General features: G+C 35.6%; 1 protein-coding gene across 1 annotated transcript; it reads left to right on the forward strand.

The window, feature by feature from the left end:
• Positions 1 to 2183: 2183 nt before the first annotated feature.
• On the forward strand, positions 2184 to 3007 carry LOC139844873 (probable F-box protein At5g04010). Its single transcript, XM_071835094.1, has one exon. It carries the CDS (start codon positions 2208 to 2210, stop codon positions 2973 to 2975), a length of 768 nt encoding a protein of 255 aa, XP_071691195.1. The 5' UTR covers positions 2184 to 2207; the 3' UTR covers positions 2976 to 3007.
• The last annotated feature ends 8712 nt before the right edge of the window (positions 3008 to 11719 follow it).

The raw sequence follows: 11719 nt of genomic DNA on the forward strand, positions 1-11719 counted from the left end.
GACATTTTAACATCATGACCTTTGACACAACATAAGTATGGACTTGCATAAAATTAGAACATAAAATGGCTAAAACATACATCGAGTAATATAATTGAACGAAAGATAGTAACAATGGGTGGTGTATACCAAAACAACATTTAAGAATTAATATGAATCATTGACCACCAGATACAAATTAAAAGACCGGAAAACCTTCACTAGATTTGTATCAATTACCGGGTTTTGAAATCCTGATTCACCTAATGATAGGTTTGTTATGGTCATCATACGGTTTGAGATTTAGGGTTCCGGCGACTTTAAAGAATTCGAAGAGACTATACATAATTAGTACAATTAGGTGCGTAAAATTGTAGGGAATAATTTAGATGGATCGTCGTCGTCTATTACGTCCGCCGTTGGACATAATCGGTGATGCAAGAAATGTTGGTCTTCGATCGATTTTGAGGGAAGAGGGATTTGAAGGGTTGGTTGCAGATCTGAAATTGGTAAGCGTTTGGATTTTTCAATTAAGACACATGTAAAGATGTGATGTTAATAGGGAAATAGATATAGATAGTGAATCATTTGAGGGAGTCCACGTGGAAGGGCTTTGTTAGACTAATTGTCAGAGTGACATTTTAGTAAAAGTCACTTGCTTTATCAGATGTAGAGATATAAAATTCTTGTCTTTTCAAAACAATGATGCTCATGTAATCGTATGTAACATAACTTAATTCTCTCCGACTCAAAGTTAGATGTGAAATTTAAGCAAGGATATTGATGTTCAATAATATTTGAACTAATATTATCTACGAGCTGAGTAATTTATTTTGTGGTGCCATTAATAATAATGAAAAACTCAGGCTATTTTGTCTGAGTTTAACCATCCAGGCATAGCTTGGATGGCCACCAACACTTTCAATGAAGGTGAGGTCACGGGTTCGATTCTCTTCAAGGCACTTCAAACGCTTGGGGCAAACTTAAGAGACCAATAGCCTGAGGATGCTTTACCTGGTAGCGGTGGAGGGTTGGCTTGCCGTAAAGTTTACCCGGGGTTTACCCGCTGGGGGGGGGGGGGGGGGGGGGGGGGCCAATGTGCCCGTTCGTAGTAGGGGTTCCTCGTAAAATAATAATAATAATAATAATAATAATAATAATAATAATGAAAAACTCAGACAATAACATAAACCAGTCTAAATGAGTAAACGTGCCATCATTCCTCATGGTGTAGCTTCAATTCGCCTCATCTACAAATAAGTAACGCGAAAGATGTAGTGTCATCCAGGGGAGGCTCGGAGGGGGAATAAAGTGATTGATCGCTCAGGATCCACTATTTTTTCAAGGGCCCAATTTTTTTATATATACAGATATAATCATATAATCGGAGATTTGAGAAGTAAAGGAACTATGGAAACACAACTGAAGCAGCGAAGGCAAAGCACAATAAGTCTAAAACAACAATCAAAGGTACGAAAAAAGAAATCAAAGTCCACTAACATTCTAGCAAGATCGAAGGAGTCTGTTCTTAAATAGTTAATATTATTCGTTAAGGTCTAAGGGCTATTTTTTCACCTGATTCTATGCTCTTAAATTCTCGGGACCGGTCCTGGTGTCATCCAATTGATAATCTACATTCGCAACTTAAACACGTGGCATCTTCAATATATTACTGTATATTATATTATTATTATTATTATTATATATTATATATTATATATTATATATTATATATTTCATAACATTGTTAAATTTTGTCTGATGTCCATTTTGTGAGATAGATCGTCCATTTTTATTATTATATAGGTTGAAAACCATGGATTATACTTTATGTAGTCAATCACCAATATTCTGTTCACTTAATACTCCGTAATTAGTAAGGATCTCATGCATCACCACGAACTTCATATTGTAGCTACGTTAACTTTTAACAAACGCATATCCAATTTTCTTTTGATATTCTTTTATGTATTCGGATAATTCACTAAATATCTTTAATAACCCTTTTTCGTTCACACGTGTAAAACCGCTTCCTGGGCCATGCACACGTGTCAGCACACCACATACAAAACACTAACACACTACCATGTGTCAACCCACAAAACAACCTAGTTATCCACAAAAATATCAAATCCTATAAATCACCGTACCAATTCCACACACCATATCAAATCCTATAATCCACAACAAAAATTTTCAAAAAAAAAAAAAAAAAAAAAATTCCAAAAATGGCAAGTTCTATAATCATCCCATATCAAGTTCTTGATCTTATAGCCAACATTCTTGACCCCAAAACTTTAGCATTAGCTTCATGTGTTTCTAAGTCATGGTGCACCATTTTATCATCTGACCACCTTTGGGAACACCTTTGCACCACCCACTTTCCATCCTTATCCCACCTCCGCGCCACCACCGCGCCGCCGCTAACGTTCCGCCGTCTCTTTGGCCTCGGTTGCACCGCCACAAACCGTCGTAAAAAACAACCCATAACTCCCAAAATCACCCTAGAAAAGCTTCTTTTCATCATAACATTAACCAACTCAAACTCACCACCGGTTACCTTAATAAGACCGGGTTCGTCCCTTATTAGACAAGACTCGAAACCGTTGTTTCGGTTCGATATCGACGTTACGGATCATGAAAAGTGGTTAAAGTTTAACGTGTTGGATGAGACTAATGTGACGTGGAATGTGGTGTTAAAAGGGTATGAAAGTGTGTTTACAATGATGGATTGTAAAGGAAAAGGTAGTTTCGTTTCCGGTAGTGATGGGTGGTTTTCGGTTGAGTTGCCGGCGGCGGGGTGTTGTTGTGCATCGAGTTCCGGTGGTAGTAGTGGGATGATGGCGGAGATGAGGTTAGGAATGAGGGAAGAAAGTGGGAAAATGGTGGTTGAAAGAGTGAGTGTGGGGGTTCTGAGTATTGTTAGTTGGAGATATGTTGGTGTTGATGATGGACTCAGATATTTGCAACATTTTCTTGAACCTTGTAACGTTTGATTTATGGTATACCGTATACAGTATATTGTTTTGTTGGTTATATTTATGTATTTGTATATTTGTGTGTTAAATTTTTTGTATATGTATGTTACATTTGTATATTGAAAATAGGTCGATCTTGAAGTTCGAATTTGTATTGAGTTTGGTTTGTATCTTTTTTAACTACTAGTAGAACTTATGGTTGAAGACAAATTGTTCATGTTTTGCGTCCCTAAATCTAAGTAAGCTATTCTCTGTTAGAGCACCGGAGTGGATTATCCTTTCGAAACGGAGGAACTGACGGTGTTTTATGTCGTTCTGTTTTTGAGATTCTTGAATTTAAGATGTGTATAATAAATGATATTTATCTTTATACGGAGTATAACTTAAGTTTGATAAAATTTGATGTTCTGTTTGATAAAATTTGATTAAAAATACGAGTTTTAATGAATTCGAAGATAAATATAGCCGTTGAACTATAAGATAAGTAAAGCCTCTCCAAACTATACAAGTGCAACTGTAGGCAGTCTAAAGGTTGGCCTAAGAGCACTTTATACAAGTGCGACTGTAGGCAGTCTAAAGGTTCGCCTACTTAAGGTAGTCAGTATTTAGTTTGAAATCGTTTAACTCGAAAATCAAACTGGAAAAAAAAATCTAACACTCGAAAATCAAACTGAAAAAAAAAATAAAACCGAATTTAAAAAATGATTTTCGGATACAGTAAAACCGAAACTGAATTTAAAAAATAGTTATGGATATAATAGATTAATAGGTATGCTTTTTTTCACTTTTCTTCATCATCATATAACATTATTTGCTACGAGTAAATATTTTCTTGAAGTTTAATACATGCTTTTAAAATCTCTTCTTGGAGCGACTTCCATATCACAAATAATTTAAGAGCCTTGTGGTAGATATACAACATATCAGGTTTGTTTTCTTTTATCCACTCAGTTTTTATCACACCGATAATATCAACGTTTTTTTATTGTTTTTGTATGATTATAAGATTGAGAACTTTTGGTGTAATAATCCCTTGCTATACTTCTCGGTAGTAATAAGATTTTTATTGATGATTTTGGTTAGAGTTCATAACTTTTTAAGATTTTCGGTTTTAACTGAAACCGAACCGAAACCAAATTCGGTTTTCGGTTTCGGTTTCGGTACGGTTTTCGGTTCGGTTTTGCCTTAAAAATTTTCAAAACCGAATACACCGAACCGAATACACCGAAAAAATCGAAAACCGAACCGATGAACACCCCTACGCCTAAGAACCTGAATAGTAACACTGTAGGCAGTCTAATAGCCATGCGGATTCTCTTTGAACTTGGATAGTGCGACTATGGGCAGTTTGACGGTTAGCCGAACTGGTTGTGGCAGTTGTTTGAAACAATGTTCATACATTGCTACCGGTATTCATGTCTAGGTGTTTTATGCCGTACCCAGATTCAGATAAATAACCTTGCACCACAATAGGCACACATGAAGTGTTAGTCGTTTGGATGACCGGGATGGAAATCGCATATTTTCCCACCCTTCGATTTGACCAGCTTTGCGCTTCATTTTTTTTCTTTTGACAGTTGTTTGTTATGCTTCGTTTGTTTTCCTTAGTTATCCGCAGTACGTAACTGTAACAACATGCAAGAAAAGACAAGCGAATACAATGAAGACCAAGATTAAACATCAACTAAACTTATTAACTTAAAGGTACCACGGATTGGTCAAGCATAGATTTAATTCTAAGGGTATGGCCCATACTTGTCAACAAAAGAGAGGTATTTAAGGGCCAGTAGCTAGTTTAGCTCCAGTCTGGTGTACCGTGAATAACCTTAATGTGAGATGATGATCTCAACATGATGGTTAAACGCCGACGCACCATCATCCGGCTAGCCGAAGTTGGTGGCTCGATGGAGGTGTTGCGGTTAATGTTCATAAAACGTTACATGTAACCGTTAAATAAAGCTCAAGAGGTTGTTAGGGTTTCGTTAGTGCGAGTTGATCACCAATGCAATGATAATAAAACGTTTTTACGATGTGTGTGGGTATGTGAGTGAGTGTGTCTGTGTGTGTGTGTAAAGCATCATTCTTTGTAACGAGGGCTTGATGCCCTACTTATAATCAAGCATCTTAGTACCTTAGTGTCACGAAATAGAAAAAAAGGGAACATGTCTTTGCCAATTCGTACTATTTGGGCTGTAAAGCTGAAAAAGTGCAAGTCGTGTAAATGCGTTCGTTAGTACTGTGCTATAATGATGTTGACCCAGATAGTGCAATCACGTTTTTACTTATTAATCTATTAATTATGCCAGGCACGTGTTGGTCACGTGTGATGTGTATAGGAAGTATACGAGTGTACACATCATTATTTATCGACATACATCTCAGTATATTTTTTCTCGCCTTCATTAAATTTTTCATTCTTTTTATCTAGCAATTTCTGGATGCGTTTATGTCAGTTTCCATGCAACGAGATTGTGGTGACAACCGCTCTCTAGATTTCCATGGAAGTTTATTTGTTGCGTTGTCCTTCTCGCTCTGATATGATCATCGTAAATTCACTTAAGAATCGAGGTATTATCACGACGTAGCTATAAGCCTAATTGTTGAACTTACTTTCAAAAGCTAGCTTGGAGGAGGAGAGAACAAGATTATAATCCATCCACTAGCCCCATACCTAGCCGATGTGGGATCATAACAATACCCCACCCATAAGAACCAATGTCTTCATTGGTCACGGCTGACACCCTCTCTCGGCCCAAGCCACCACTTCATAGGATACCACTATGAGGCGTAGGGCCTTGAAATATGGGTTGCTTTGATATTATTTGTTTATGATCATCCTGAATTCACTTAAAGAATTGAGGTATTAGCACGACATAGCCATAAGCCTAAGAGTAGAACTTACTTTCAAAAGTTATCTCGAAGGAGGTGAGAACGCCCAAGCTTATAAGCCATCCACTAGTCCCATACCTAGCCGATGTGGAATCATAACACCCTTCCCATTCTTCTTTCTTCGGCCATGACCGCATCGCAAACACCACAGTTCCTTAAGGTGTATTGTATTCGGTTTTGGAGGGTGGCGGCTCATTAGCGTGATTTGGTCTCCGTTTCTGATTGTTTGATTTGGTGGCCGGATATATCTTGGTTGTTTTTCTCCATACCAATTTTCTTTACGTCGGTATCCACTCCCGTTCCTTTCTGAATGCCCTTTTTTACTTCGATCCATGTTTATCGTTTATGTTTCGTTTATTCCACCTCCCTTGTCTTCGAACTCTATTTGAACATAGTCATCCTTGTTGCCTACCTTGCTTATTTTTTTGTTGGCTTGGTTCATATGGTTTTTCGAGTTGATTTACAATTGAGCAACATCGATTTTGTGACTGATTGATGGTTTCCTTGGTGGTTTATAGAGATTTCCCCACCATTATGTGGTTTCTCCTTGAAGATTGTTGCTTAATGAGAGTGTTTTGTATATATATTTTGTGATAGCCGATATCCGCTCTCGAGGGTAGTGTTCTTGAGTTTTTCGACGAATCGGGTGTTGCGTTTTATGACGTGGGTGGTTCCTTAGGAGTTGGAGTGCTGCAGGAGTTGGTCGGTGGATGGTGCAATAATACCTTCCTCATCGCTTTGTGGTTGGATCGATCTTTGAAAATCCATATGGGTTTCGCCTTCAATATCTGTAGCGGCGATACTTCCGATCTTGATCCAGTACTCCTGATGTTTAGGGGTTTCGAAGGGTTAGCAGGGTTTGTATCGTTTGTGTATGTAGCGTTGGTTTTATTGGTGCAACGATTTGTTTCATGTTGATCATGTTAGTCGATCATGTGTAAGCTTGTATTCGAATCTTTACTCACACAATTAATTCTCAAGTTCACCCCCCACATTACGTGGGATGCCTGGGTTGAGGTCACCAATTTAAATCATTTTGTGAGAGAAGGTGTCACATTAAAATAAGCCTGACTGGTGTGATGACCCGGGAATTTCCGACCAAATTTAAACATAATCCTTATATGATTTCGACACGATAAGCAAAGTCTGTAATGATGAAGTCTCATAAACTTTGAACTGTGTTCATGTATACATCTGACCTTTGAACTGTTATATGGATTCAGTTAACCTTTGACTATTCCCGACGATTCACGAACAACTAATTGTAAATAGATACGTGTGTGTTTATATAAATAATAATTTGAAATATTATATGTTGTTGTTGTTAAAATTAATTAAATAAAATAGAATAAAGATAAGATATGATAATAATTTTTATTTAACACATATCTATATATGTATAAATGATATATATTAAAAAATAAATATTTAATAATTGTAGTAACCATTTGTCATTTCAATTGATAATAAACAAGTAAGATGCGAGTTTGTGAGCGTATTAAAATAAATATTAGACGAACCTTTTTGAGCACAAGTTTCACATGTGATGACTAAAATAAATAAAGTTATTTAATGTAAAAATTTGGGATACTTTTGAAAACTTATATCCGCCACTGATTATCGACGAAGCATGATATGACACCCGAACTAAAAATGTCGACGGTATACTTCTTAATTAAACCCGTGAACATGTGATTGATTAATTGGTAACATAGTTTTCTCTTAACTTTTCAATTGAGATGTATGATATTTTATATTTATAATATTTTATTATTTATACGTTCTATTATTTATATATAGATATAGATCGATACTTTGATATTAATCATGTACCTACCCACCACCTATTTCGTTGTCTCAAGAATTAACTATCACGGACTTTAATTGATTGATCAATCACCAACCACTTTTGTTTTCTCTCCGAATCATGAACACCTACTTTAATTCCATAATTGAAATTACTTTTGAGTTTCACTGTATTTAATTTGAGATTCTTGTTTTCTTTTTTTTTTATCTTTAATATTCATCTATCTATTCCTTTATATATGAACACCTTGCTCACCATCTTGAAAACCCAACACCAACACATCATCACCCTCTACAAGAACAAAATATCACCCATAACCACCATCGACTACCATCACTTTAAACCATCATCTTTATCCTAGTTTACAAGATCAATCCATCAACCACTGAGCATTTATGGCAAAATGATTTACTAGTCATGGTTATATACACTGTTTTAATAGCCTTACTCATAGTCCACTACTATACTTTTGATGCAGCGTGATGTGCATTATTGTCATCCAGATGGCTTCGGTTTCAGTCGGGTACGATAGTTGAACTATCTATCTATCTACCTGTTTTATTATTTTTCTCGCATTAAGAATTGATTCGTTTTAAATTCTGTTCACCACAAAAACAAAGATATGAACCACCTTGGAACCACCCCAATCCACCATCTTTGAAACCACCACCTATTTACATATTTTGTTTCCCGAACTAATATCACCACCACGAACTTCGAATGCTTTTCTTTCCTGTCGTGAACAACCAAACTCATCACAACTTTTCTACCTCGTCACTCTCTCTCTACCTCACAATCTCTCTATCCTAGACCCATCGTGAATGACCTTCCAAACCACCATCCTATATTTTTTTTTTCTGTTCACGATGGGAATACCCAAAAATCACTGCTGCAGTCGTAACCTTTTTCTGTTTCTATTAAACTCACACCCATTTATTGCTACTATGACTGCTTCCCTGTCGGTTACTAACCAAAGATAAATTATCACTACTATCGAAATCACAACACCACTTTTGAACACAACCAAAACCGCCATCTATGTTGCTGCTATTCGACTTCGCTGCTACTGCAGCTTACTTTTATGGTTCTATATTCCTGCATCCGAGCTTGAAATAAGTAATAATGGTGGTGGAACATATCATGATCACACTTGATTATTTAATTACTTTACAAAACTATTGGCTTGTGGGACAAAAGAACCTTCATGGCCGACCAAATAAAAGGTATAGGGGCTATTGGATTTTCTTTTCACAAGAATGATTGATGAGGAATACATGCGTGTTATTATTTTTTTTGTTACTGTTCAAAATTCATGTTTCCTAAACCAAAGTCCATGAATTTTTCAGTTGGGCTGAACTATCTGTTGGACCGGCTTAATGGACTGATTCTTGTTTAATTGAACTTGAGCTTGTGAACTAATTGGGCCGTTACCCATCTGGACGAGCGACTGTTTATTATTTTTTGGTTTAGCTGTGATCAAGGAAGATAAATGGTACATAATGGTGATTGTATTAATATGATGTATGATGATGATCGGGCTATGTTAATGGTCATGAACGAGAATGATTATGGTGATGATAAAAATGATGAGATTGATGATAATATGGTGATAGTGATACTAGGAAAAATGATAAACACGTAGTATAGGTTAAATGATTAAGAACGTGAAATACTACAAGATTAGTTTAACAGATCAATGGTTAGGAGTTGTGTTGAGGAACGAGAGGTCTTGAGTTCGAACCAAGGCTGCTACAAATTAATTTTTTCTTTATGCTGTTGGACTGCCCTTCTTTGTTGGGCTGAGATTGTTCTTAAAAGTGTAGTAGATAAATCAAAGAAGTAGCAAGCAGTGTAGTGGTTAGGCGTGAGCTATGGTTAACGTGAGGTCTCGGGTTCGAGTCCGACTTCGTGCATTTTTTTAGAGCTCATTAAGGTAGTCTTCCTTGTTTATAAATATTCATTATTATTATTATTATTATTATTATTATTATTATTATTATTATTATTATTATTATTATTATTATACTAATATAAATATTACACTTACTATCATTATTATTATCATTATTAAGTATATTTATTGATATTATAATTATAAAATAATACAACTTTTTATTTATTATTATTAATATTATTTTATCAAATGATTTTTAACTTTACAACACTATAGTTAATACATATAACATGTATATACTAACGTTTATAATGAATACTAAATATTTAGTTAATGTACATAAAATAGAAATATTTAAATTACTTATTGATGAAACATAAAAATTATTAAAATAACATTTATAGCACTAATAATATGTAAATTTAGTTGCTCGATTACAAGTATATGTGTTAATGTATATAAATTATATAGGTTCGTGAATCTGAGGCCAGCCCTGCATTATCTAGTTGTTCAATGTCGTCATATGTATTTTTACTACAAAATACATTAGGTGAGTTTTCATTACTCCCTTTTTATATATATTTTTGGGACTGAGAATACATGCACTGCTTTTATAAATGTTTTACGAAATAGACACAAGTAATCGAAACTACATTCTATGGTTGGATTATCAAATCGAATATCACCCTATATAGTCTGGTAATCTAAGAATTAGGGAACAGAAACCCTAATTGACGCGAACTCAAAAGATAGATCTATCGGGCCCAACAAGCCCCATCCAAAGTACCGGATGCTTTAGTACTTTGAAATTTATATCATGTCCGAAGGAGGATCCCGGAATGATGCGGATATTCTTATATGCATATTGTGAATGTCGGTTACCAGGTGTTCAATCCATATGAATGATATTTTGTCTCTATGCATGGGACGTATGATTATGAGAAATGGAAGTATGAAATCTTGTGGTCTATTAAAATTATGAAATGATTCTTTATGATAAACTAATGAACTCACCAACCTTTTGGTTGACACTTTTAAGCATGTTTATTCTTAGGTACGAAAGAAATCTTCCGCTGTGCATTTGCTCATATTAGAGATATTACTTGGAGTCATTCATGACATATTTTAAAAGATGTTGCATTCGAGTCGTTGAGTTCATCAAGATTATTATTAAGTCAATTATATTTGGATATATTATGAAATGCTTTACATGCCTGTCAACTGTCGATGTAACGAAAGTTTGTCTTTTAAAAACGAATGCAATGTTTGTAAAATTTATCATATAGAGGTCAATTACCTCGCGATGTAATCAACTGTTGTGAATCGTTTGTAATCAATATGGACTTCGTCCAGATGGATTAGGACGGGTCATCACAACTGGGAGGTTTTACCGGATTCGTTCATGGACCTCTACCCGAACACTGCCCGTATGGATGTGTTTTCAGGTACCGTCAATCGGTTTCGGGTTTCCATCCGAATGTGTGTGTTACGTGTAAATGATGAGAGTCGTTCAAATAAATGATCCACTGATGCAAAAATCGTTGTTAAAAATCAAACGGATCGGACGTATTTGTATCACTCGTGTCAATCATTTAACATATCTAATTTTGTCATTAATAAATTTTTTTTTGAACGGCGATTTTTTGGCATCAGTAGATCATTTATTTCAACGACCTTCATCATTTGCACGTAACACATACGTTCGGACGGAAACCCGGACTCGATCGACTGTACCCTATAACATATCCATTCGGGCAGTGTTTCAGGTAGAGGTCCGTGAACGAATCTGGTAAAACCTCCTTATAGGGTCAATATATATCACCATTATTGGTGTTCAATTGGTTTAAAGAAAATCATGTCATCCATAAGGATCGAACTCAAGACCTCTCCCTATCCCATGACTCAAAGGACATGGAGGAAATCGTTGGACTATGTTATATTATGTATTTTCGTGAAAAAATAAAATTTAAAAGTGAACACGCATTATACGTTATACACTATCTGTTAGGAGAAGGAAATGATGCAATTTGATTGGCTAGAGACACTATTCATGTTTCTTCCTTCTCTCTTTACTTGATTTCAGCAGGAAAAAAAAGGAAAACAAAATCAAACGACAGTCTCCTGTGCACCCATACTGTCTCCCTCACCTCCTCCCTTACCTTCTCCCTTACA

This window comes from Rutidosis leptorrhynchoides, chromosome 4 (assembly GCF_046630445.1).
Source record: "Rutidosis leptorrhynchoides isolate AG116_Rl617_1_P2 chromosome 4, CSIRO_AGI_Rlap_v1, whole genome shotgun sequence".
Taxonomy (NCBI): Eukaryota; Viridiplantae; Streptophyta; class Magnoliopsida; order Asterales; family Asteraceae; genus Rutidosis; species Rutidosis leptorrhynchoides.